This window comes from Ovis canadensis, chromosome 15, assembly GCF_042477335.2.
Source record: "Ovis canadensis isolate MfBH-ARS-UI-01 breed Bighorn chromosome 15, ARS-UI_OviCan_v2, whole genome shotgun sequence".
In the NCBI taxonomy this organism is placed as follows: Eukaryota; Metazoa; Chordata; class Mammalia; order Artiodactyla; family Bovidae; genus Ovis; species Ovis canadensis.
Genome location: NC_091259.1, coordinates 57,623,857 through 57,651,469, shown reverse-complemented (window position 1 = coordinate 57,651,469; position 27,613 = coordinate 57,623,857). Strand labels below are relative to the sequence as shown.

Below are 27,613 nucleotides of genomic sequence, written 5' to 3'. Positions count from 1 at the left end.
GCTTACTCCTTGGAAGAAAAGTTATGACCAACCTAGTTAGCATATTCAAAAGCAGAGACATTACTTTGCCGACTAAGGTCCGTCTAGTCAAGGCTATGGTTTTTCCTGTGGTCATGTACGGATGTGAGAGTTGGACTGTGAAGAAGGCTGAGAACCAAAGAATTAATGTGTTTGAACTGTGGTGTTGGAGAAGACTCTTGAGAGTCCCTTGGACTGCAAGGAGATCCAACCAGTCCATTCTGAAGGAGATCAACCCTGGGATTTCTTTGGAAGGACTGATGCTAAAGCTGAAACTCCAGTACTTTGGGCACCTCATGCTAAGAGTTGACTCATTGGAAAAGACCCTGATGCTGGGAGGGATTGAGGGCAGGAGGAGATGGGGCGACAGAGGATGAGATGGCTGGATGGCATCACTGATTTGATGGACATGAGTCTGAGTGAACTCCGGGAGTTTGTGGTGGGCAGGGAGACCTGGTGTGCTGTGATTCATGGGGTCGCAAAGAGTCGGACATGACTGAGTGACTGAACTGAACCTGTTACACATGCCTTGGTTGAAGTAACTGAATTGTGAGCTATGAGTGAACATTGATAAAGACCAATAATTTTTGCATGAAGAGTGAATGAAAGAGTACTCTGTCAATCTCCCCTTTTAAATATGCACATTAGTGTCCATCTCCCCCCTCCAAAAATAGGAGGATACGATCTACTCAGAATTATGGAGACTAATTAATCTCATAATGTTAAAGGCTTTATTTGAAAGAGAGGGAAAAAGAGTCAAGTGATTCTGTCAAAATTAGGCCCCAGGAAAGAATCTTTCTAAGGAAGGAGGTTTAAACAGATATCTCAAAGCTAAAACTTAATAAAAACAGGGAGGAGGGTGAGTATTTTTACCATGAGGGAAAATATGTGAAAATTAAAGGGTGAGAGAAAGCATGGCACTTTGAAGCAGGGGACCAATTTCAATGTGTCTAGGACTTGGCACTCAGAAAGGGAGGTAGAGTGGTTAAGGATGGGATGGGAAAGTGCACAGAGATGGCACATGAAAGCTTTAATAGCTATATTATAAAGTGTGAATTTAAACTTCCTATTCTAAAATCAATGGGAAGATGTTGTGAACTGATGTGTGTTTGGAAGATCACACTGGTGGATAATGAATTGATGGCAAAGATAGTCTATGAGGCTGGCAGGTGAACAAATGATTCTGATGATCTAGGCAGAGATTATCTTGGTTCGGAGGCAAAAGACATGGATAAAAAGAATCTGATTCACAAAATTTCCAGGAAGTAAATTAAGGAGAACTTGGTGACTGATTGGATGGGATCAGAGAGAGGTAAGAGAGAGGGAGAAGGCAGAGATGATGGATTCTAGGTTCCTGGCTGAGGCAGCAGACACCAGAACTGAAAACATAACTGGAGGCATAGACTGAGGATCAGAGATAGTGAAAGTGATTGAAAGCATTGAGTTTGAGATGCCTGAGGGATGCTTAAATAATGTCCAGTAGGCATGACCATGTCTGGAGTTCAGGGTGTTGGTTTGGACTGTTTGGGGGATGATATGGGAGCAATTAAGATTTCTCATGGTCACTATATAGAGGGGCAAGGACAGAGAGTCTACCTGGATCACAGCATTGAAAAACTTCACTACGAATATGAGAAATAAAGGACTCCCTGCTAATTGGCAACCCACTCCAGTGTTCTTGCCTGGAGAATCCCAGGGACAGAGGAGCCTGGTGGGCTGCCGTCTATGGGGTCGCACAGAGTTGGACACGACTGAAGCGACTTAGCAGCAGCAGCAGCAGCTACTAATTCCATCCTGTTGACATTTACTTGTGTTTAATCTCTTTAAGCTTCAAATTTGTAGAAATTCTCTTTTGAGCTATTAATACTTCATGTATAGTCCATTTCATTCCTTCTCTTCACATACTGCTGCTGCTGCTGCTAAGTTGCCTCAGTCTGTCTGACTCTGTGCGACCCCAGAGACGGCAGCTCACCAGGTTCCCCCATCCCTGGGATTCTCCAGGCAAGAACACTGGAGTGGGTTGCCATTTCCTTCTCCAATGCATGAAAATGAAAGGTAAAAGTGAAGTCGCTCAGCTGTGTCCGACTCTTCGAGACCCCATGGACTGCAGCCTACCAGGCTCCTCCATCCACGGGATTTTCCAGGCAAGAGTACTGGAGTGGGGTGCCATTGCCTTCTCCGCTCTTCACGTACGAACTTATCAAAATTGTGGTCTACAGCCACTTTCTCCATTTTTTCCCAACTCACTCACTCTTCACTCTGCTGTATTCAAGATTCCATTCCTACCAACCACCTCAACAGTTCTTCACGAGGTAACCAGGGAGCTTTCATTTTCAGTTCTCCAGCGACTTGATCTCTCAGCAGCTTCTAGCCCTGCTGTCTACTCTTTCTCTCTAATGTATTTGCTTCCTTTGGCTGTTCTAACACTATCTCAACTAGATTTTCTCCTATTTTGTTGGCTTTTCATGTTGTTTTGAGCAATAATAATGAACATTTGAGCAATAATAATGAACATTCACTGGAAAATGGCTAATCGTTGTTACTGTTCAGTCACTAAGTCATGTCCGACTCTTTTCAACCCTATGACCTGCAGCATGCCAGGCTTCCCTGTCCTTCACTATCACCTGGAATTGCTCAAACTCATGTCCATTGAATCAGTGATGCTATGCAACCGTCTCATCCTCTGTCACAATCATTCACTGGAGAATTGCTAGTATCTCATTTTATTTTTCACTTCAAACTGAGGCTAAGAATGGTAAGTGGTTGAGCCCAGATTTGGACATGTTTGTTCCTTGATAGAGCCGCATATTTAAAAAGACTTTCTACACAGTCTCATTTTGGATGGGGAGGTGGGGACAGGAGAGTATTATTATCAGCCTGAGGAATAAAGAATTGGCTTATTAGGGAGAGGAGAAAGAGCTCAGGGGCAGCCGTAGCGCAGTGATAGGAGCTCAGATACAAGGTAAGTTAGGTCGTTAGTTCATCATCCTCAGAGTCTGAGCAAGCAGCGACGAGACTGCAATTCGCCTATATTACCATAAGGGGGCACCATTGAGAAGCGAGAGGCAGTGCCTTAGCCCAGCTCGGGATCCCCGAGGACTGCGTCCGGGCAGAGAACAAGAGTATTTACATCTGTGTGCTTTTAAATGCACGCCCTCACCTCCATTCCAGTAGCTCTTTTCTTCCAGTGCCGGTCATCTTTCACCTCCACTGTACTCCCTCTCTCTCTAGTCTCCTGAGGGACCTTAAAATAGTAACATAGTGCAGCCCCCCGAGGTAGGAGTCGGGGTTCGGCTTTCCTTGGGTGCCTGAGCCAAGCGGTGCTCCCAGGGAGTCTGGCGAAGTTCACTGCTCATCATCCCTCAGGCTCCCTAGAGCCCCCAGAGAAGCTATATAAGGGCAATTGCCTGGGGCAGCGTCAATGTAGGAAAGTGTGCCAGGCTTAGGTCAGGGTGGGGAGGGGAGGGCACGGGAAGGGAACCTTGCCCAGGTCCTGGAAAGTTCGCGGAGACCGGGAAGGGAGGGCACATTGCCTGAGGAAGCCTGCCCTTTGCTCACACAGCCTGCCAGCGCGCCCTGTTCCGGAACCCACCTTCAGGATCCCAGACCCTTTTCAGTGACCTTCCCAAAGAGGAATTCCTTCTAACCAACGTGAGGCTCATTCCAAACTTTGTCTACCCCTGTGTCAGGAAACCCCGCAGTTCTAGCTTCTCACCTTTCACTGAAACATGAGGCAAGGGGAATTAATTTACCCAGAGAAAAATATTTGTGTATGTTGGTGGTGGTGGTGGCAACTGGTAAATGAAGAAACAAATTGAGAAGCTTGGCAGGAAAGTTAAGTGGGATCCACACTGGGAAGGGCTTTGAATGCAGACTGTTGGATTCCGATTTGATCTTGAAGGCTATGGGAGTCACCTGTAACTTGCCAAACAGCAGCCTGACATATCCAGTTTTTCTGTTTAGATGTCAGCCACGTGGAAGGTGGATTGAAGAATCTGATTCTGGAAGCAGGGAGGTGAGTTCGGAAGTTCTTTTCATACTTAGAGCAGAATGAATGATATAATGAGGTTGGGGGGGAGGGAGGACGTGTTGAATAAAAAGAAAGCTATGATAGATTACTAGGAAAAACAAAATTACAGTAAAGGGGAAAGAGCAGAGATGGGTCTAGCTTCCCTGACCAGGATGACATGAGTGACTCATTGATACTATTCAGAGGGGTCCTATTTGGGACAAAATGAGTATGAAACTCTTGGATTATCCAAGTAGAAATATGAAGAGGAAACATGTTATATGTGTTTGGATCTCAGGACAGAGGCTTAGAACAGAGTGGTCTGTGTAGAGGAAGGAAGTTGAGCTTGTTCTGTGTTCACCAGGGAGGGTAGTGAAGGAAGGAGGCTATGCCTGTGGATACCACATAGCACTGGCAGCGATGCAGACTGATTTGTCTTTTTATGTCTCTGCTGTATCTGGTTTCCATGTCACACTCCAGCTAAGCAAATCTGAGGATGACTCTCATGTGGGCCTTAAGAGAACCCACTGAAAGGCTGTTTCATTCTTTGTTAAGGGCTGGAATCTCCCTACCTCCCAGAAAACTAGAACAACTTTTCCTAAATTTCTCTGATTGAAAAAAAGAAAATCACTGGGACAGAAGAGATTTATTGTTCTTTTTAACCAGATTTCTGGACCCCTCCCCTGGAAAATCCAATTCTCTGGGTCCGGAGTAGAACCTGAGAGACAGTGTTTTCAATAACAGCTTTAGCTGATTCCATCAGTGAAGTCTGAGAAATGGTACTCAAGCTGAAACACAAACCTATCTCTTGAAATTGAATCTCAGATGGACATTCCCACCCCCAACCCTACTTCCTGCCCTGAAGTCAGTTGAGAATGGATTTTAAAAGGCAACCAGAGACTGAGCCTCAAACTCTGAACCCAGACATACCCTAACCCTAACATGCACTAGAAAGGCTGGGTTCTGGCAGGATTTGTGCACGTTTGGCAGTACTGGTTTAGAAGGGACCAAAAGCAGGATATGTGATCAGCAACATCAGCTCTGGAAATGAAGGGCTTTGCACTGTATCCTGGGTGGGCTTCACACTGAGATTAATGGGACCCTCCGGAGACACGTCTATGACAAACTAGAGAAGATAATGTTACGTGGCAGCCTGAATGGGAGGGGAGTTTAAGGGAGGACAGTTCAGTTTAGTTCAGTTGCTCAGGCATGTCCGACTCTTTGCGACCCCATGCACTGCAGCATGCCAGGCCTCCCTTATCCATCACCAACTCCCGGAGTTCACCCAAACCCATGTCCATTGAGTTGGTGATGCCATCCAAGCAGCTCATCCTCTGTTGTCCCCTTCTCCTCCTGCCCTCAACCTTTCCCAGCATCAGGGTCTTTTCAAATGAGTCAGCTCTTCGCATCAGGTGGCCAAAGTATTGGAGTTTCAGCTTCAACATCAGTCCTTCCAATGATCACACAGGACTGATCTCCTTTAGGAAGGACTGATTGGATCACCTTGCAATCCAAGAGACTCTCAAGAGTCTTCTCCAACACCACAGTTCAAAAGCATCAATTCTTCAGTGCTCAGCTTTCTTCACAGTCTAACTCTCACATCCAACATGACTACTGGAAAAACCATAGCCTTGACTAGACAGACCTTTGCTGGCAAAGTACTATCTCTGCTTTTCAACATGCTATCTAGGTTGGTGATAACTTTTCTTCCAAGGAGTAAGCGTCTTTTAATTTCATGGCTGCAGTCACCATCTGCAGTGATTTGGGAGCCCAGAAAAATAAAGTCTGACACTGTTTCCCCATCAATTTCCCATGAAGTGATGGGACCAGATGCCATGATCTTCATTTTCTGAATGTTGAGCTTTAAGCCAACTTTTTCACTCTCCTCTTTCACTTTCAGCAAGAGGCTCTTTAGTTCTTTACTTTCTGACATTAGGGTGGTATCATCTGCATATCTGAGGTTATTGATATTTCTCCTGGCAATCTTGATTCCAGCTTGTGCTTCTTGCAGCCCAGCATTTCGCATGATGTACTCTGCATAGAAGTTAAATAAGCAGGGTGACAATATACAGCCTTGACATAATCCTTTTCCTATTTGGAACCAGTCTGTTGTTCCATGTCCAGTTCTAACTGTTGCTTCCTGACCTGCATACAGATTTCTCAAGAGGCAGGTCAGGTGGTCTGGTATTCCCATCTCTTTCAGAATTTTCCACAGTTTATTGTGATCCACACAGTTTAAGGCTTTGGCATAGTCAATAAAGCAGAAATAGATGCTTTTCTGGAACTCTCTTGCTTTTCCAATGATCCAGCGGATGTTGGCAATTTGATCTCTGGTTCCTCTGCCTTTTCTAAATCCAGCTTGAACATCTGGAAGGTCACGGTTCACGTATTGCTGAAGCCTGGCTTGGAGAATTTTGAGCATTTCTTTACTAGCGTGTGAGATGAGTACAATTGTGTGGTAGTTTGAGCATTCTTTGGCATTGCCTGTCTTTGGGATTGGAATGAAAACTGACCTTTTCCAGTCCGGTGGCCACTGCTGAATTTTCCAAATTTGCTGGCATATTGAGTGCATCACTTTCACAGCATCATCTTTCGGGATTTGAAATAGCTCAACTGGAACGCCATCACCTCCACTAGCTTTGTTTGTAGTAATTCTTCCTATGGCCCACTTGACTTCACGTTCCAGGATGTCTGGCTCTAGGTGAGTGATCACACCATCATGATTATCTGGGTCGTGAAGCTCTTTTTTGTACAGTTCTTCTGTGTATTCTTGCCACCTCTTCTTAATATCTTCTTTTTCTGTTAGGTCCATACATACCATTACTGTCCTTTATTGAACCCATCTTTGCATGAAATGTTCCCTTGGTATCTCTAATTTTCTTGAAGAGATCTCTGGTCTTTCCCACTTCTATTGTTTTTTTGCTATTTCTTTGCCTTGATGGCTGAGGAAGACTTTCTTATTTCTCCTTGCTATTCTTTGGAACTCTGCATTCAGATGCTTATATCTTTTCTTTTCTCCTTTGCTTTTCTCTTCTCTTCTTTTACAGCTTTTGTAAGGCGTTCTCAGACAGCCATTTTGCCTTTTTGCATTTCTTTTTCTTGGGGATGGTCTTGACTCCTGTCTCCTGTACAATGTCACGAATCTCCATCCATATTTCGTCAGACACTCTATCAGAACTAGTCCCTTAAATCTAAGGGAGGACAGTTACATGTGTATGTACAGCCGAGTTTCTTCGCTGCTTATCTAAAATTGTGAGAGCATTGTTAATCAGTTGTACTCGCAATACAAAATAAAAGATCTTTTAAAAATGTAAAAAAAAAAAGCTTTAAAGAAAAATGAGACTGAAGTTTTGGAATTAACAGGAGTACTTAGACATTCCGCTTGCAGCCCTCACTGTTTCAGTGCCCTTTCCTAAGTCCTTTCTCTCCGCTGAACCATGACTGAGCGATATTTTTCCTCTTCCCTTTCATAGACCTCGGACTTGGGATGCAGAAACCTCGGCTCTTTGTTCCTGCCATGACTGTGCCAAATGGAACTCAGGTCCACCCAGCATACTTCCTGCTGGTGGGCATCCCTGGCCTGGGACCTAACACCCACTTTTGGCTGGCTTTCCCACTGTGTTGTATGTATGCCTTGGCCACCCTGGGCAACCTGGCCATTATCCTCATCATCCGTGTGGAAAGGTGCCTGCATGAGCCCATGTACCTCTTCCTGGCCATGCTTTCCACCATTGACCTAGTTCTCTCCTCCGTCACCATGCCCAAGATGGTCAGCCTCTTCCTGACAGGTGTCCAGGAGATCGAGTTCAATGCCTGTCTGGCCCAGATGTTCCTTATCCATGCTCTGTCAGCCATGGAGTCAGCTGTCCTGCTGGCCATGGCATTTGACCGCTTTGTGGCCATCTGCCACCCACTGCGGCATGCTTCTGTACTCACAGGGCCTATGGTTGCCAAAATTGGACTAGCTGCCCTGGCCAGAGGGTTTGTACTCTTCTTCCCCCTGCCCTTCATCCTGAAGCGGCTATCGTACTGCCGAAAGCACACGGTCACACACTCCTTCTGTCTGCACCAAGATATTATGAAGCTGTCCTGTACTGACACCACGGTCAATGTGGTGTACGGGCTCTTTATCATCCTCTCGGTCATGGGCGTCGACTCCCTCTTCGTTGGCTTCTCCTATGTCCTCATCCTGAGGGCTGTGTTGGAGCTCTCCTCTCGGGGGGCAGCACTCAAAGCTTTCAACACCTGCATCTCCCATCTCTGTGCTGTGCTGGTCTTCTATTTGCCCCTCATTGGGCTCTCCGTGGTGCACAGGCTGAGTGGCCCCACTTCCCTGCTCCATGTGATTATGGCTAATATCTATCTACTGCTACCACCTGTGGTTAACCCTATAGTCTATGGGGCCAAAACCAAGGAGATTCGTTCTCGGGTCTTTCATATATTCTCACAGAGTGGCAGGTGAGCAGGATTTCCTCCCCAGTGTCCTTAGTCTCTACCAAAGATGGCAGGGTTCAGGTCCTGTTGAGCACCTTGGTGACTGGAACATCCAACCCACTGGGCTCTCTGTTCCAAGATATCTAAGTAGACCTTCAATTTCTATCTCCAGAAATGGGTCACTTCAGAAGAACCAGTTTTGACAGGACATGCTGGATCGTGATCACTCTACACTCCCTTCCTATGGTGACCTCACCTTATTTCTCTTTCCCAACTAGAAAATACATGTAGTTTTGACATGCAAAGGCTGTAAATGATACACATCATGATTCATTCTGTTCTTGATGTATGATTTTTATTATTTTGCTCCCATGTATCCACATCAGTGAATATGTGTTAACTATAACTTCTTTCTTGGATCCCAAAGAGGTAACACAGTCATTTTTAAGGATTAATAAAGGTATTTGTGTGATGGTGATTGAAGGGAGGGGAGGGAGATGGTAGAAAGCAAAGAGACAGTTCCCATGAAGTGTTTATGTTTCTATATATATGGGGGTGTATTTATGTGGAATCTGCCAATGTCATCTATGTGGTTCTTCTGGAGATTATTTTTCCATGAGGGTGATGTTTATTTTGGTTGCAGCTATGAGTATGTAGGTATGTTTGTGTGGCTATATGTGATTTTAGCCTGTGTGTGTGAGTACACAGAATATGTGCCAGCTGATCTGCCTGGCAGCTGTGTCCTGTCATGTATAATATTTTGTGAATAATTCTATAATTCCACACTTCTTGTGTTTATGTGACCTCTGTTGTTTGGTATATGATATGCATCTATGTGAGAATGGTTGTAGAGCATGTGTATCTAATGAGAACAGATGCCTCCTTTTCCCCTCATATTTTTAATATGTAAATGTAGAATGTAATATGCAAATGTAGAATATAATATGTAAAATGTAGAATGCATTAATAATATATAAATGGTAGGATGTAGAATGTTGCATGTTTGTAACAATGTAGACCGTATAATACACATAAGTGTGTGGAATATGTAGTGCTGGGATGGCTGTGTCTTTTGGCTTGTTTATCTTTGGGTGTATGCCTGTGATGCAAAGTATTTGTGATATGAAATCCATCTGTGTAACATATATATCTTTGGTCATATATAGGTGGAATAATATCTGAAGGATATGTGTTTGCAAATGTGTGTGTGTGCGTATGTATTGTTTGTGATTACTATGTTTTAACAATATTGCACTCATTTGTCCAATGGGTATGGATTATAAGGCACAAGAGCATGCCATAATGAACTTAGAAACTGTTAGGTCAAAAATATTCACAGGAAAGAATTATAGGTAGAAAATAATGTAGGTTCATTTGAGGGAGATGAAAGAATACTGAAGTAAGACTTATAAGGTTAAAATCCCGGAAATATCATAAAATGGCATACTGTAAAACCTCTCAGGATCTCATTTCCTCTTCTGAATAATGAAGCTACAATGGCAGTGATGCTGTAAAGCTTAAATCCTATGAACCTCCTATGTAAACTGAAAAGTGTAAACATACAAGAAATGATCATACTCATGGTTATCTCATTGTACAGCATTAGGAAACAACATCCACATCCATGGTCATGTGAATGGTGCTCCTATATTTTGCAGTGCATCACCAGTTTAGCCTCATGTGGCCATCCTGATTTACTGTTATTAATGAAAACATTATTATTTACTATCTCATAATAAATTGTTTTCACAGAGCTTCAGACAAGTTGACATTTGTTTTCCCATGCTGGTGTCTGATTTACAAGTGATGTGCAAATTTACAAATGAAATTCAAAGAAAACACAACCTTGCCAAGAAGTTCCTTTAAACATGGTTGATAGCTGTATCAGGAAAAGACATTGTGGAGTGGGCATTAGAGTCAATAGAGGTTAGGATCACTAGCTTAAATATTTGGGCTCATTGCTTAGCCTACTGTACCTCAGTAATTTTGGAAATTGTAAGTGCTGTAAAAAAGGAAATATAATGTACCTCCTGTTGGGTGGTTGTGGGGGTTAAGTAGAATAACAGATGTGAAAACATATGGAAAATAGACAGTGATCAATACACATTGGTGGTAGTGGTTTTAAATAATAAAACTGATTAAATGAGGTATATTTATTTCATTTTAGGGAATATTCAAACAAGAGACTTCAGCTTTCATAAGGCCCTGCTGTGCCAAGGCCAGAAGCTAGTCTCTTATCCAGGCTACAGTGTCTTTGGTTTTAGATTAACTCATGGCCTTCTTTCTCAGGAGATCTTGGGAAATCTTGGAGTCCTCTAGAATCTCTTTATTTTGAAAAATGATGATGACTTGGATAATTGTTACTGGTTTGAAAACTTGGCTAAATGCCAGACTATATTAAGGGCTTCCCCAAGGTTCCCACAAACTGTTTCCCTTGATCATAAACTTTAAAGCTTTATTTTCCAACTGGATGTTTATCCCTCTGTCATAGAGCTTAAATAGTTTTATGATAGCTGTATGTTTATCTTCCATCAGTTCAGTTCAGTTGCTCAGTCGTGTCCAACTCTTTGCGACCCCATGAGCTGCAGTAGGCCAGGCCTCCCTGTCCATCACCAATTCCCAGAGTCCACCCAAACCCATGTCCATTGAGTCAATGATGCCATCCAACCATCTCATTCTCTGTTGTCCCCTTCTCCTCCTGCCCTCAGTCTTTCCCAGCATCAGGGTCTTTTCCAATGAGTCAACTCTTTGCATCAGGTGGCCAGAGTGTTGGAGTTTCAGGCTCAACATCAGTCCTTCCAATGAATGCCCAGGACTGATCTCCTTTAGAACTGAAATATCCTTATACATAGTTGTCTGTCTCCCTTGAGGATAAGGACTAGGCTTCTCTGTCTCCAGGGCCTGACATACTGTATGCTCAATGGCTATCTGTCTGGGACTTCTCAGAGCCTGAGTGGATTCTGGTTTACTTACTTAAGATAAACCAAATTCACTCATCCCTCTCCAAACCCCCTCCAATCCCCATCTACACTCATCTCTTGTTCCTGTCTCTATAAATTATAGTCCTTAGTTTGACTGGTTCTATTTTATAAAGTCAACAAAGTACTTTCCTCACTCATTAATGATCAATTATGATCTAAAATCCACATGATATCTACAATCCAGCAGATAATATCTGGTTAATTATTCCCCACTACAGAGACAGGATCCTTCTGTATTCTCTACTCAGTGCCCTGTGAATCTTGAAGTTGTCCAATCTGGCAGGTAGGAACACTCGCTATCTGTGACCCTATGTGAACCCTGGGTGGGGATGCCATCGCTAATTTTTCCAGGTGGCTCTGTCCCCAGTCTTAAGTAGCTTGTTCACGTGCATGTAGGCTCAGTACTCAGCTGGATTTTTGCAGAGGAATCTCTACATGTCTTTAGAGTTCTCTCTCTCTCTGTAGATCTCTCACCTCCAATACCTGGTCTTCAAATTCTAGCTAGCTGGGTCTTCCTGGACTATCAGCTCTACATCTTTAACTTAAGATGTCCTCTGGACTCTGCATTCTCCTTCCCTAGACTGCAGCAGGGAACCTCCCAAGGCAGTAAGCTGGGGAAACCCCAGGTTCACTTCATTTGTTTTCCATGCCTCAGGGCTCATTGTCCTTCATTGCCTGATATCTAGTAGCTTGCAAACTTTTTTTTAATGTATGCTGTCTATTTTAGGTTCCTTCAGGTGGGATGTTACCTCATGTTATTCTCTCTTGGCCAGAAGTAGAAGTCCCTGCGGTATCTTTCACCCCTTTTCAGTCTATGGGAGTTTGAGGGAAGCAACAGAGATGGCTCCAGGGTGATAGCAATGAATGACAGGCTTCAGGTTTACAGGTACCTGGAGATCTTGTAATCGCGAGTTTTGATATGGTCTGAGTTGGAATTGTCTGATTTGACATTGTCTAATTTTGCATAGCTTATATCAGATCGCCCTGTGTTGTGAATTTAAAACTTGCAGTTGTGAAATTGATCAGTAAAAACACCAGGAGAAACCAATGAAAATTCACTTTGCTTTATTAATAGATTTATTAAAAATTATTTAAATATGTAACATACTTGGTTTCTCATTCCCACTGATCTCTAACCCTCTAAAATGTTCTCTCACTATTTTTGCCCTTAAGAGAGAAACCAGATGGCATTGGTCTTATATGGCTGGAGCTGGAGGTAGGGGAGGGCTAAGGAAACCACATCCTCCTTTCTCAACAAGAAGTTCAAGGCCAGGGAATAGAAGGCAGAGGCATGGTTCCCAGGGATCCCTGTTATGAATTAGCTAGAGATGGGCCCTAGAACCTGGGGGATAAAGAAGACCCAGCCCTATAGCTTTGGGGAAAGGCAGATGGGTCCACTGGGATGGATGCAGACCCAGCAAGGACCAAGCAGGCACCACTCATGGAAGGAAGGTGGAGGCCAGAGAAAGCTTCAGGCAGGTGATGAGTTGGCACCTAATCACAGAGTCTCCCAGAAAGCATATCCTGCTTTTCCTCTGGTTGAGTTTGATGAAGCTGAGGGAGATTTGGAGAAAGCCTCTCCCAGAGACCATGGCCACACACGTGAGTTTCTCTAGATTCTCCGTACTCATTTACCCTAACTTCACATTGGGAGCTGGCAGAAATACTCCAACTGGCACAGGGCCCATCTGGGGAGGACTCTAGAGACCCCTTACCCACTACCCCTCCTTCCTCATACCCCAAACACACCTTCTCAGGACACAGCAGCCCAGAAGGACATCAGTCCCACAGTTGGCTATGAGGGGTATCTGCAGATAGGCCCTCTGGGCAGCGCCCTACCCCCCACAGGGAGAAGCCAAAAGAGGGGAGGAGATGTGACAGAATAAATAAGCCTGACGAGGGAGGGGGCGGAGACTGAGAGGGTGGAACTACGGTGCAGCCTGCCAGATCACTGCTGGAAGGGTCCTGGAGAAAAGGGCACTGGTTCCTTCAGTGCAGTTGAGGTGAGTGTGGGAGACTGGAGGTGACTCCTGGGGTGTGGGTTTCCTGCAGCTAAGGGTCCCTCATTAGACCTGCTAAGTGAATGAGAGAGCAGGCTGAGGAGAACCAGAAGTAGGGAGTGGGGCCGGGGATGTGAAGGAGGCCCCGGACTCTAAGGATAGACGGCCTCAGCAATTTCTGTGCTCCTGTGGTAAATGGAACGTGGGTGGTGCTTGATGCTTCTTTTGCAGTTTTTAAGACATTTTCCTGTGATCAGTTTACTGGGGCACCCATCTTGAGCCTGGTGGGGATGGGGCTAAATGAAGGTAGTGGGGTTGAGAGCAAATGGGCCTGGGACCACTCTAGAGTTGGACTGGGGTTTGGTGTGTGAACAGGGCTGGTTCCACCCAGGTTGTTGGTGTGGCTGAAGCTCAGTTTATGATCAGGGTCAGATTATAGCCCTGTGTGGGGTGTGGGCTCTGAATGGGGTCTGGGCTCATGCTGTATTTTACATCAGGAGTCAGGCTGTGCTGAGTCTAGAACTTAGCACTATTCCTAGGGTTCTGATCCTGACCCAGTCCAGGTCTAGGATCAGGGTTCAGTCTTCAGCCCACTTAAAAAACTGGATTTTGTGTCTACACTGTGACTTCTCCTGCCTTGCACTCTATAGGTGCCCCTCTCCCCTCCACCACCCGCCGCCCCCCCGCCCCACCACCACACACACACATATGCACACACACTGAACCACTTGCAGCTTTTCAAACAGGGTGTGTTCTCTTTCTCTCTGGGTCTTTGCATTTGTAGAATGCACTTCTGAAAACAAATTAGATCAAGTCTATTGCTTAATTTCTCCCAAGTCACTGAGAATTAAATCAAAGCTCCTGGCCACGTCCTGCAAGTCCCTGCATGACCTGTCCCCTCCTCTCCTCTCTGACCTCATCTCCTACAACTCTGCTGTGCTCCTGATACTCTGGCCACCTTTACCTTTTTCCTCCTGTGAGTCCCCAAAGCAGACCTTTTTCTCTTGCCTCCTCTGCCTGGAGAGCTCTTTGCCTCGATCTTAGAACGGCTGGTGTTTTCTCATCACACATCTCTCAGTTGGTATGTCACCACCTCAGAGAAGCCTTCACTGACCCCCTGTCTCAAACAGGGCTGTCCTGCCCCTGTCCTTTTCTATCCCATCACTCTGTCTTATCTTCAGGGCACTTATCTTTATCTGAAATATTCTTGCTTATTTGTTTCTTTTCTATTATGGCTCTCCTAGTGCTTGAGCTCCATAGAAGCACTGATCTTTTCTATTGTATCCACTGTTTTATTTCCAGTTTTGGGCACATTGATGTGTTTTGTCTCCTAACTGAATGCTGCTGGCCCCGTGTTCCCAACCCTGCTAACTGTGACTGGCCCTGCAAGTCTTGGCTCAGATGTCATCTCCTCAGAGCCTGACAAGTTGGTGAACTATTGTCTGCTTTGTTCTGAGCCGCTTGTACTTACCCCTGCCCTAGCATTTATCATAACATGTTATGATAGCTGCATATTTGTCTCAATTTCTCTCCCCACCCCAACCCCACTCCCCCGCCCCCCCCGCCCCCCCCCCCTGCCCTGCCCCACGCACACTGGAAGGCTGAAACATGACTTGTTTACTCTGTGTTTTAGTATCTCTGGTGCTTAGTCTGGCATAGTCTGATATTTGAAAAAACAAAAAAAATGTATATTAATCAAAGTCCAAGTTCAGGCTATTCTGCTGCGTATAGATGATAATCAAAGAAGCTCTGAAGGTCTCTGATAAGGATCAAATGTGAAGGTGTGTGGGAACCTTATTGGCTCTGGTCCTATGTGGGAAGTGGAGGGGCATGGCCATGAATGCTTGGAGCTCTGACTGTGGTTGATTTTGGAGGGACAGACTGGATTGTGTGAGGAGAACGGGGATGGGAGGGAGAGTGGCGATGGGAGCCTCACTCTGCCTTTTGTGAGTCAGAAATTGTACTCTCTCATCCAATCTCTTTATGGCCATTCTAAAAAGAATGGCCAAGGCCCTATAAGAGTTTATCTGCATTATAAAATACCAGCAAGGTATGAGGGGCAGAAAATGCAGATGACTTGGATGGATGTGATACTCTTCTAGGGTCTTCCCTGGTGGCTCAGCGGTAAAGAATATGCCTGCAATATAGGAGACACAGGTTCAATCCCTGGGTCAGGAAGATCCCTGGAGGAGGGCATGGCAACCCACTTCAGTACTCTAGCCTGGAGAATCCCATGGATAGAGAAGCCTGGTGGGCTATAGTCCATTGGGTCGCAAAGAGTCGGACATGACTGAAGTGACTTAGCATGCGTGAATCATACCATTATAGTGTATGAAGAGAAGGTTCCCTCTCCATGAATTGAGTGATGAGCCCTGGTAGTCCTGCCAGTCACAGTAATATCCCTGAGGACTGCCTTCCCTCTATGGCCTGGCAGTAACAGTCAGAGGTTCCCAGGTATTCCTGGGCTTCCCTCCAAGGACATTTTCTTCCAGATGTTCCCACAGATGCTGGCAGGGGCACCAGAGGCCCCTACCCCACTGTTCTAGGCACAGAACATTCTGTGTGTTTAGGTAAGAGCAGTGATCACAAATCCCCTCTTCCATTCCCTCCTTGTCCCCCTTCCCCACTGAACCCAAGTGGGGGTAGCTGGTCAGGTGTCTTGAGTCCTAGAGAAGCCCTCTGTACTCATGGGTTTTTTAAATTTTGGATTCCTTGGAGATTAACCTTGAAATAGTCCTTAAAAATCATTCAAAAGGATACTAGGAGAGAGGCAGGGCAGTAGTTTGGCATATTGGAAAGCACATGGATATGATGCTGAGAGCTCTAATTAAGCCTCAGCATCCCTGTATGCAAAATGGGATTGACGATGTCTGCTTGACAGCTTGATGAGAGGCCTGTATTGAATGAGAAGGAAGTACTCAGTAGAGGGTAAAGATTTTTACTTTCCACTGTGGGCCCTGCCCAAGTCACAGCCAAAACTGGGGCTGACTGGCGGGAAGTGCCTAAGTCCCAGTTCAGGAGGGCCCTCTTAGTTTCTCTTCCAAGGATCTAACTGGGCCAGGTGTTCTACTTGCCAAGCCCCCTTTCTGCTTTGCCTCTGGGGCAGATTTGATTAGCTTTCAGAAGGTGCAACACAATTAAAGACAGTTAAAGGGGAAAACGTACAGGTGTTGGAATTGAACAGTCTAGGTCAAGTTTCTGTTTTACCAGTCAACTATTAAACCTTGGGAATATTTAACTTTTGGGGGGGCTTCAGTTTTCTCACCTATAATGTAGACATGATGCATAAAAGTCTTATTATGGAGAAACGTTCCCAAGACTTGTTAAAATGGTGTGATTTTTCAGAGAAAATCTCAAGCATAGAGCTATCCCCTGGGGGTTTAAGACAGTGTTCATTTCAGTTTAGTTGCTCAGTCGTGTCTGATTCTTTGTGACCCCGTGAATCACAGCACGCCAGGCCTCCCTGTCCATCACCAACTCCAGGAGTTCACTCAAACTCATGTCCATCAAGTCGGTAATGCCATCCAGCCATCTCATCCTCTGTCGTCCCCTTCTCCTCCTGCCCCCAATCTCTCCCAGCATCAGGGTCTTTTCCAATGAGTCAGTGTTGGCTTTCTAAAAAAAGAAAAGGACCTTTTCTTTGTTTATTTTTCCTTGATTATGTTCTGTTTTCAAAATAGAGTGATTTAGCTCCAATTTCCTTCAGAGCCTCCAAATGTTATCTGAGTGTGTGCCATGATTCTAATTACTAACTGCTGCTCAGGCTGGCAGTCAGCTGGTAGGACTGTGGGAGACTGGGGTGCTTCAGGGCTGAGCAGTCTGAAGGGTGACACTTGGGTTGTTGGTTTGGCTCCCCCTCCAGTCCTCCATTTCTCTCTTGCTGCTGCCATCTGAGGTCCAGCCCGATTTTACCTCAGATAGCTGTCCACTTTATGCTGTCGAGGCAACTCTCTTCTGGGCCAGCTAAATCCTCTTCTCTCTGATTTCTGGTGTCTCCTCAGTTCTCAGTCTTTGCCTTTGGGAGAGATTGGCTGCTAGTTAGTGTGCGTGAGGTAAAGTGGAAATTAAGGTGACAAATGCGGGGGTGGGGGCAGGTGATAAAAGTTTTTGGAAACAGACATTTTCAGAGCTCTTATTCCCCATTTTAATGCAAACGTGAAAAAAAAAATTTTGTACACTGTGATGCTGTTTTATGATGTCTTTTGACATTCCTGACCTCATTGATTCTGCAACAGCACAATGAGGTTATTATCATCCTCTGCATTTACTTGGACCCAGAACTTGTATTTGCAGTCCCAGGGCTCCACTCAACACATGAGTTTACCCTCTAGGTAACAGGACTGAATGTGCCAACCCATAATTTCTTCTCAGTATATTTCCTAAGACAGCGCATCTTTATCCTGGGAACTGCCCAGTTTTGCATTGTCTATCCATGTGAAATTTCTGGATGGTGTTGATATCTGGCCCTCTGGAGCACTAGAGCCATTTTGCTGACATCTCCAGGTCGGGGGTCCTTGGTCACCCTCTCTCCTAGGTACAAATCGTGCTGCAATCGTTGCCGAGTCCAAGCTCATTCTGCTCGTCACATGATAGGCCAATAAATCCGGGAGATGAGGTGTTGAGGCAAGTGATATGACTTTGGAAAGCTGACTGACTGAGAAAATGTCAGACTAGTATCTCAAAATAATTGTATTGTTCTGGATGCCAGGGCTTAGATGCTAGGTTCTTTTATGGATCAGAGATGGGGGGAGATGAGGAAACAAAGTAAAAGATCATTTAATTCTTGCAAATGTCTCCTAGAATGGCAAGCCTTAGGCAGGGGGCTGTGTTAGTTTCACCTCCTTACAGTCATTTCACAGGTGGTATGAAATGGAGTATCTCCTGTCATATCAATAAACAAATATGCCGCAGCTATCTGTGATTCCGGCCCTCCACATGTGAATTTTTGAGCCAAGCTAGTAAGCAACAGACAAAGGACACCATTTTCCACACAAAGAACTCGAGGATGTCCCAGTCTTTCACAGGTGGGCAGGGTCAGGCTATCTACCTGTGAGTCAAACAAAGGGAGCATAGCCCAGGGCTCAGGCAGGCAGGGCTCTCTGAGGCAAGCTGTTATGAATGCCTACAAAAGGGCTTCCCTCATAGCTCAGTTGGTAAAGAATCTGCCTGTAATCCCTGGGTTGGGAAGATCCCTTGGAGAAGGACAGGGGTTGGGAAGATCCCCTGGAGAAGGAAATGACAACCCACTCCAATATCCTTGCTTGGAGAATCCCATGGACAAAGGAGCCTGGCAGTACAGTTCATAGGGTCACAAGAGTCTGACCCGACTTATTGACTAAACCACATAGTAACAGAATCGGCAAAATAGGATTTAAAGTCACAGAAGCAGGTCCAGTATGGAGTCAGATTTAACCCTTCCCAGTTAAATATGTCCATTTTGCATTTATTTAGAGTCAAGGCTTTGCTTTTGCCCTGTTCTCCATATATCCATTCTCATGCCCTCTGGATCCCTGAATGAGAAAGATCTTTTCTGTTTGATCCTAAAAATTCTTGTTCTGAACTTACAACACCCTGCTATGAATTTCCAGTTTTGATTTTTTCTCAAAAATCTCTATAGTTCAGACAATTGGCAGTTTTTCTTATCCCCTTGTCTGTGCTACCCTCATTAGACATTTACTGAGGAATTCTTGTGATAAAACTCTTTTTTATTTTCAACAAACCTTAACTAAACACAGGATTGGGTCCCTGCCATTTAGGAATTAAAAATTTAGTGACAAACAAACATAGCAATAATTCTAGTTCAGAATGGTAAATGCATGAAAAGAGATCTAAACAAAGTTCTTTGGGAGCACAGAACAGGAAACATTGAATTATACCCAAGGGGATCAAGGGGGAAGAGGTTCAGGAAAGTGCATAGGAGAGAGACAGTAAACCAGGATGTGGAAGATGCAATTTTCACTCAGTCATGTCTGACTCTTTGCAAACCCATGGACTGTAGTCTGCCAGGTTTCTCTGTCCATGGAGATTCTCCAGGCAAGAATACTGGAGTGGGTTGCCACGCCCTCCTCCAGGGGATCTTCCCAACCCAGGAACTGAATCCAGGTCTCCAGCATTGCAGGTGGATTCTTTACCGTCTGAGCCACCAGGGAAGCCCCCTTTTTTCTTACCAAGATAAAATTATCTTAAACATACCCTAGCAAAATGGGAAGAGGAGAAAGCCTATATATATAATATATATACCCCTATATAGTGTCAGTTCAGTTCAGTTCAGTTCAGTTCAGTCACTCAGTCGTGTCTGACTCTTTGTGACTCCATGAATCACAGCACTCCAGGCCTCCCTGTCCATCACCAACTCCCAGAGTTCACTCAAACTCATGTCCATCGAGTCAGTGATGCCATCCAGCCATCTCATCCTCTGTCGTCCCCTTTTCCTCCTGCCCCCAATCCCTCCCAACATCAGAGTCTTTTCTAACGAGTCAACTCTTCGCATGAGGTGACCAAAGTACTGGAGTTTCAGCTTTAGCATCATTCCTTCCAAAGAACAGCCAGGACTAATCTTCTTTAGAATGGACTGGTTGGATCTCCTTGCAGTCCAAGGGACTCTCAAGAGTCTTCTCCAACAGCACAGTTCAAAAGCATCAATTCTTTGGTGCTCAGCTTTCTTCACAGTCCAACTCTCACATCCATACATGACCACTGGAAAAACCATAGCCTTGACAAGATGGACCTTTGTTGGCAAAGTAATGTCTCTGCTTTTGAATATGCTATCTAAGTTGATCATAACTTTTCTTCCAAGGAGTAAGCGTCTTTTAATTTCATGGCTGCAGTCACCATCTGCAGTAATTTTGGAGCCCCCCAAAATAAAGTCTGACACTGTTTCCACTGTTTCCCCATCTATTTCCCATAAAGTGATGGGACCAGATGCCATGATCTTAGGTTTCTGAATGTTGAACTTTAAGCCAACTTTTTCACTCTCCTCTTTCACTTTCATCAAGAGGTTTTTAAATACAATTTATATAATCTAATAAATAATAGGAGCATGTGAATATTCATGAATTAATGGAGGAAAGGGAAACAGGGAGAAAGTTAGTTAACTCTCTAATTGTTTCAACAGAGAGATGTGATCTGAGAAAACTCAAGTCTGATATTTCCCACTTCAGGAATCTCTACTTATATCCCTCACTTCAATAGCCAGATTTGGGGATGGTGGAACCCTGGTATAGGATTGATTGTTCCTCCAGTGCTTCTAATGCCATCATCTTTCACGTTTAGTCCTCTGCGTCAGTCCCACTGTCTTCGGCCTAGTAGGTCCCCTAGAAACAGAGCGTAAATAGAAATTCTTATTTAAAGGACATATTGTCACGAGAAGATGAGTAAGGGAAATAGGATAGGGCAGGAAAAGAAAATAATGTGAGGCTGTGGTTTCAACTGGAGACCAGCTACAGGTTTGGTTCCTCAGGAAGCTTTGGAGCACACATTGCCTCCCAGGTTTGGTCCCAGCTGGAGTCAAGGAGGCTGGCCTTGTGTACCATTGTGTCAGGCACTCATTGCCTGACATCTAGATCACTCTAGATCTGCCCTGGTGGGGATAACATGACTTTCTGGGTGAAGTGCCTCTCATTTGGTAAATAAAAATTTTCCGTAAAAAGGAAGAATTCTGACTCTGTCTTACTCAACATCCACTGCAGAAGGGGTATAGATGCATTGGCTTGGTGAAGGGGATCTGAGTGGGACACCTATGGCATCCATTGTGGTCATTGCTCCTTTAATGATATAAACTGGGCAGTCTGAACAAGTGTAAGATTTTGGGTGAACATTTAAGCAAGAGTGAAAATGTAGAGTTAGAGTTCAGGATGAGTTTAGTGTATCTTTTTTTTTTTTAAATTGAATTAAGGGTTACCATAATAAAATAGGTATTATTAAGTTTTATATTAAGTTTTAAATAGCTACAAGAGTTAAGTCTTTATTGTTTAGTTGCTAAGTCGTGTCTAACTCTTTCATGACCCCATGGACTGGAGCTGTCCATGGGATTTCCCAAGCAAAAATACTGGAGGGGATTGCTGTTTCCTTCTCCAGGGGATCTTTCCAACCCAGGGATCAAACCCACATCTCCTGCATTGGCAGGTGGATTCTTTACCATTGAGACACCTGGGAAGGCCATTATTAAGTTTTACATTGTTTTATATAGCTACTGGAGTGAAGTCTTAGGTTAATGCTAAAGTTAGGGTTAAGGCTAGAATTGGAGAGGTCATTAGAATTAGTGATAAGGTTATATTTCAGTGTTAGTCTGTGTTACTAGAGTATTGCTACATTGGACCGTGATTAGTCTTAAAGATAGTCTAATGATAGAATTACAGTAGGTATTAAAGATAGGGGAGCACAGAGTAGTTAGGATAGAAGCAATGGGAGTTTTTATCATCTATGTCTGATATGAACTAGTCAACTATCTCTTCTTGGTGAACTACATGATTTAAAACACTTAGAATTTTTGCTTCAGTATTTTATTTGTTTTCCGAATTCACTTTGAGGTGAGGCTAGTGAGTAAGACTGGGTGAATGCCCATTTGGGCCTTGAGTTATGAAGGATAGTTAGGTTGAATTTAGAATAGAATCAGAGTTTGGATAGGCAATGAAATTAGAGTTCTTATCAGAGAATAGGGCATGGAACAGGGAGGGTGGCGGTGGGGAGGAAAATGACAGAAAAATCTTAGAGGATCTGACAATGGCTTCTCTTTGTATTCCAGCCTCTACGTGCCTGGCAGTGGTTGCAGCTCAGCTTCTTCACAATGGTGGGTCCCAATGGCAACGAATCCAGTGCCACATATTTCATCCTAATAGGCCTGCCAGGCTTGGAAGAAGCTCAGTTCTGGCTGGCCTTCCCATTGTGTTCCCTCTACCTTATTGCTGTGCTAGGTAACTTGACAATCATCTACATTGTGCGGACGGAGCACAGTCTACATGAACCCATGTACATCTTTCTTTGCATGCTTTCTGGCCTTGATGTTCTCATCTCCACCTCATCCATGCCCAAAATGATGGCCATCTTCTGGTTCAACTCCACTACCATCCAGTTTGACGCTTGTCTGTTACAGATGTTTGCCATCCACTCTTTATCTGGCATGGAGTCCACAGTGCTGCTGGCCATGGCCTTTGACCGCTATGTGGCCATCTGCCACCCCCTACGCCATGCCACTGTGCTAACATTGCCTCGTGTAACCAAGATTGGCATGGCTGCTGTGGTGCGGGGGGTTGCGCTTATGGCACCCCTGCCTGTCTTCATCAAAAGGCTACCTTTCTGCCGCTCCAATATCCTTTCCCATTCCTACTGCCTGCACCAAGATGTCATGAAGCTGGCCTGTGCTGACATCCATGTCAATATCATCTATGGCCTCATCGTCATCATCTCGGCCATTGGCCTGGACTCACTTCTCATCTCTTTGTCATATCTGCTTATCCTCAAGACTGTGTTGGGCTTGACACGTGAAGCCCAGGCAAAAGCATTTGGTACATGTGTCTCTCATGTGTGTGCTGTTTTTATATTCTATGTACCGTTCATTGGATTGTCTATGGTGCACCGGTTTGGCAAGCGGCAGGACTCTCTCCTGCCCGTCATCCTGGCCAACACCTACCTGCTTGTTCCTCCCGTGCTCAACCCTATTGTCTACGGAGTGAAGACAAAGGAGATCCGACAGCGCATCCTTCGTCTTTTTCATGTGACCACCCACACTTTGGATCCCTAAGGGATCAAATTTCTTTTTCGTGCAAAGTCTTTCAGTTCAGATTTTAATATCAACATTTTGGAAGACAGTATTATGGAAAAAATTCTTAATAAAAACACAACTGATCCTTCAAAGATGAAACTGGTTGGAGGATTTCCATGTGTGTAGGGGCAGCAGAACTGTATATTCCCAATCCTTATTTTTCAATATTATTTTTCCCTTTAGTTCTTTGGGGTAGTTGTGGTTGTTACTTCCCATTTGGTTGGAATTCAGTTCAATTCTCAAGTCCAAACCATTCAGATAATTGCTTGCACTGATAGTTCACAGCATTCTGAGATAAGGGCGATATTTCTAAAGGATATTTATGAAAGGTTTGAGTATGACAAAAATTAAATACAAGAACATAATGCAATTAGACAATCTGGCTTAAAACTGACTTCCTCTTCAGAATCCCCTACCATTTGGATCTTAGGAAAGGAGACATACCTGGATTTCCCTCTTCAAGGTGACCTCCACAGAGAAAACATGATTTCTCTTTTTTTCTGACTACTATTCCTTAAGAAGAGGATTGAAAGTAAATTCACAGAAGATTACATTTATCCACATTAATGAAAGATGATACTGTATCTGAGAATTTTCATAGACTCTGGATAGTTTTCCTTATTTTCCAATTTTCTTATCAACCTTTTGATTTCGGTAGGAATATGATTAGTGTCCCTATTGTACTGATGGGGGAACTGATGGTCAATGAGATCACACGGGCTTAAAACATTATCTTTTGATGCCCAATCCCATCTTTGAGGAGGGGCTGTTAGACTAGTGGGGTAGTAAGTCAGACATTCTAGAGTCTCGAAGTCTCGAATTTTCTGTATTTAAGTTCCTTTCTTGTTCAGTATTGTATTTAGGAATTTCCTGTTAATGTTGTTGATGGCTTTAATTTCAAAGGTTCCCAGCCTATTTGCCATTGTACTTACATTGTAGCAACAGGAATATGTTTGGGTAATTCCCAAACAGTGGCTATTTCGGGTAATAGTATGATTAGTAGTTGGGGCATTCACTGGATATCTGGAGAGACACTTTATAGAGAGGTGCAGCTGAGAAAACTTAGAAGCTCATGGCAGAAAGGGCAGGGCTGGTACCATAGACCAGGGAGTCAAGAGCACAAAGCATTGTGAGGCTGAGTAGGGTCAGTGGCCCAGGTGACCAGCAAGGAAGAAAAGCTAAGGCAAGCATAGGGCCACAGAAAGTGAATAGAACATACAAGTGGAACATGTGTTCCCAGGGTTCTGAGGTACCCTGCTGGGGACACCCACAGCATCAATGTGCCATGGGTTTGATTGGGGAATTAAGATGGGGAATTAAGATTGGGGAATTAATTGGGGAATGGGGAATTAAGATCCCACATGTTGTGTCATGCAATACAGACTTTTTTTTTTTTTAAGACTGTATCCCTGATAGCTGTATTTAGCATAAGTATGGTTCCAAAGTCCCACCCAGGAGCCCCACAAGCCAAGTATAGCACTTCCAGAAGGAAGCCAAATGGGAAGAATGTGTGTGGGCATTGCAGGGGTGCGGGAGGAATGAATGGAGCAGGAATGAGATCTCCACCCACAGGGGAGTGCTAGGCAGACCTAAGGAGAGGTAGGTAATGTGAGAAGCAGGTAGGAGAGTAGAGAGCATGGCACATGGCTGGCCAGACTTTTCTGGCCATAGCCAGAAGCACAGGACTACTCAGTAGAAAAGATATCAAGAGAGCATATCCAATTTCTTGGACTGGAATCCAGAAGATGAGAATTGTGAGCAGTATGGAATCTGCTGTGCCCGGTGAGTGGTGACCAGCATATCGAGGTATATAAACTAGTCAGTGCCAGCTAGGGCCACTCTGAACTGTATGGAGGATCATCCCAGTTCCCAGTAGTGCCCTGACACTGAGACTGAAAGAAAGAAACAGAATGAGAGAGAAGAGAAAGACTTTTTCTTATTAGGAAAGCAGTATATGATCACAGTAAACAAAAATCTTAGACATTCTGAAAATATAACAGAAATAAAAATGTAATAAAAACTCCAGTAAACTTGTCACCCTAAAGAAAAAAAAAAAGTACTGCTGGCATTTTGGTGCTTATTCTTTCAGATTTCTAATAAGTGTTTGTATACATGCTTCTGTATGATGAATGTGGGTATCTGTTTCGTAGTTGAAATCCCAAAGAGTCATAGACAAATGAGTAAAAAGAGACAAATCAGAAAGACACATTTTTTACTTTTATTTCTGGGGATGCAGCTATTATCTTAGATTTCAAAAGAGATTGCAAGTGTATAGTAGTTAATATGCTCAGGACAAAGTTTCATGGTTTTGATCCTAAGTGCATTAACCATTTGTTGAATGTAAACCCACATGCACACACATCAACACTTCCACTACCTTCCTTCCTGTGTTTCTCAATAAGTACTAAATGCCAGATTTAGGGACAAAACTATATCCGGTCATTTACTTTAGTACTTACTGGGTCATCTGGAGGGCCCAGAGGTAAGAACTAGGATGAAAAGAGAGGCTGCCTTTTTTAGGAGAGTTGACTGGAAATTAGAGGTTTCCTGGGTAGTTTTAATAGTAAAGAATCTGCCTGCAATGTGGGAGACCTGGGTTTGATCCCTGGGTTGGGAAGATCCCCTGAGGAAGGGAAAGGCAACCCATTCCAATATTCTTGCCTGGGAAAACCCACAGGCAGAGGAGTCTGGTAGGTGACAATTCATGGGGTCTCAAAGAGTTAAACACGACTCAGCAACTAACACTTTCACTTTTCAAAGAACTTTATCATGTACATTTTACCTGGACATCTTGTTTTGGCCCCATTCCCCATTTCCTTTGTTTAGATATTCTTGTCTCTGGCCTCACCATTGCAGCTAATTGGCCCTTTTCTGGGTCCTAGAAAAGTTAGAATAACATGAAATTTCAGTCTTTAAGTCACTTACTCTTTTTTTTTTTTTTAGGTTTTCCCTAGAAATGATTCATAAACGTGTCTTGTGTTCCCAGTTATGACCACCAGCTCTCTAGTCCAGATACTCCCCTGCTGCTTGTCATTGTCAAAACCAATTGTCATTGTCAAAACCTTCACACTGGTCTCCTTGCTTTGCATATCATTTGCACCAGTCCCAAATCCCACAAAGCTGGTATGAGTTTTTTTTCCAAACATACCTCTGATTAACTTCCCTGCTTAAAATCCATCAAAGATCTTTTGTTACTTCCCATAAAAATTTTTACTTCTCAGAAAGACAGTAGGCTACACCTTTCCCTTTAATACCTGTTCCTGTCTTATTTTTCCAGTATAACATTTATAATTCTTCCACACAACATAGTATTCAGCTACTTGGTGTCTCTGATTTCATGCATTTTTAAAGCCTTTGTTTCACTCTGTTGCATTGTATGAACTGATCTTTTGCCTTTTTTTTTCTTTTTAATAACTCCTTGTAAAATGAAGTTATTCATGATTTGTCAGGCCAGAAGAAGTATTCTCTCTTCAGTGTGCTCTGACTTCTTGAAGATTTTTAGAACTGGACCATTTTCAGTTCAGAAAAGCTCGAATGAGATCGCTGAATTGTATCTGTTTAAGATAATAACGTATCTTATATCACTCTTTTAATTAAGTTGAGAAGATTCCCTTGTATGCAATGGACATACATGTGGAGGGCCATTCTCTTCCACAATGGCTGGCCTTCTTGACATAGGCAGATCTGAACCTGGGAAAGGGATATATAATAACATTGGTTTAGGCTTTCAGGGTTGATGTTCATTGTTTATCTCTTAAGCAAAGTACTTTCAAAGTACTTCATGTCCATTCCCCTGGAATCTCATAGTTTTTGTTATCCTAGATTTGATCCAAAGAATATGAAGCTGAAGCAGAACCAGATTGTAATCTGCTATTCCTAAGGAAGCCAACAAGGATGTAGAGTTCTTAACTCTAACACACTTCAAGAAGAAGGGGGTGAAGACTTGGTTGGAAATCTGAAATGGGGTTATAGGAGAGGATGCAACTGTCAGTGTCAGACTTCACCATGGAATCTGTCAGGCAAGCGAGCCTCTTGGAGAAAAAGACACTCCTGAGAGGGGTTACAGGAAGAGTTAGTGCTTAGGCAGGTGGCACCATATCACATGATTAACACATTTATTCACTTGTTCAATAAAAATTTATGAAAAAATTAAAGATGACTTTTTCATGTTGTTTTTTCCCTTATATTTTCCTCCTCCTTAATTCATACTTTGCCTAGAAAAACCCTATACAGTTTCCAAGATGAAATAAAAAGCCTTCTCCCCTTTGTGGAGGTTTGTCTGATCTTCCTAGGAAAGATCTAGCATGTATGGATTTATTGTTCTCGTGATCTCTTGCACTAAATTTTATTATGGTATGTTTAAATCTATACTCTGATTGTGTATTTACATACCTTTATCCTGTGAACTCCT

General features: G+C 43.8%; 2 protein-coding genes across 3 annotated transcripts; both read left to right on the top strand.

The window, feature by feature from the left end:
* The first annotated feature begins 3,526 nt into the window (after nt 1-3,526).
* LOC138420317 (olfactory receptor 51E1) lies at nt 3,527-27,356 on the top strand. 2 transcript variants are annotated; one of them, XM_069553447.1, is made up of 3 exons: nt 3,527-3,669; nt 3,982-4,033; nt 22,186-23,301. In XM_069553447.1, exon 3 carries the CDS (start codon nt 22,228-22,230, stop codon nt 23,179-23,181), a length of 954 nt encoding a protein of 317 aa, XP_069409548.1. In that variant the 5' UTR covers nt 3,527-3,669; nt 3,982-4,033; nt 22,186-22,227; the 3' UTR covers nt 23,182-23,301. The 2 variants fall into 2 exon arrangements, with proteins under 2 accessions (XP_069409548.1, XP_069409547.1); XM_069553446.1 differs by lacking the exons at nt 3,527-3,669; nt 3,982-4,033 and adding an exon at nt 12,815-13,445 and having other exon boundaries at nt 22,186-27,356.
* On the top strand, nt 7,515-8,499 carry OR51D1 (olfactory receptor family 51 subfamily D member 1). The gene has a single exon (XM_069553940.1). It carries the CDS (start codon nt 7,515-7,517, stop codon nt 8,487-8,489), a length of 975 nt encoding a protein of 324 aa, XP_069410041.1. The 3' UTR covers nt 8,490-8,499.
* Nucleotides 27,357-27,613: the final 257 nt, after the last annotated feature.

Coding starts and splice junctions, on each gene's coding strand:
- OR51D1 (XM_069553940.1), top strand. CDS start 7,515: ATGCAGAAACCTCGGCTCTTTGTTCCTGCCATGACTGTGCCAAATGGA.
- LOC138420317 (XM_069553446.1), top strand. CDS start 22,228: ATGGTGGGTCCCAATGGCAACGAATCCAGTGCCACATATTTCATCCTA.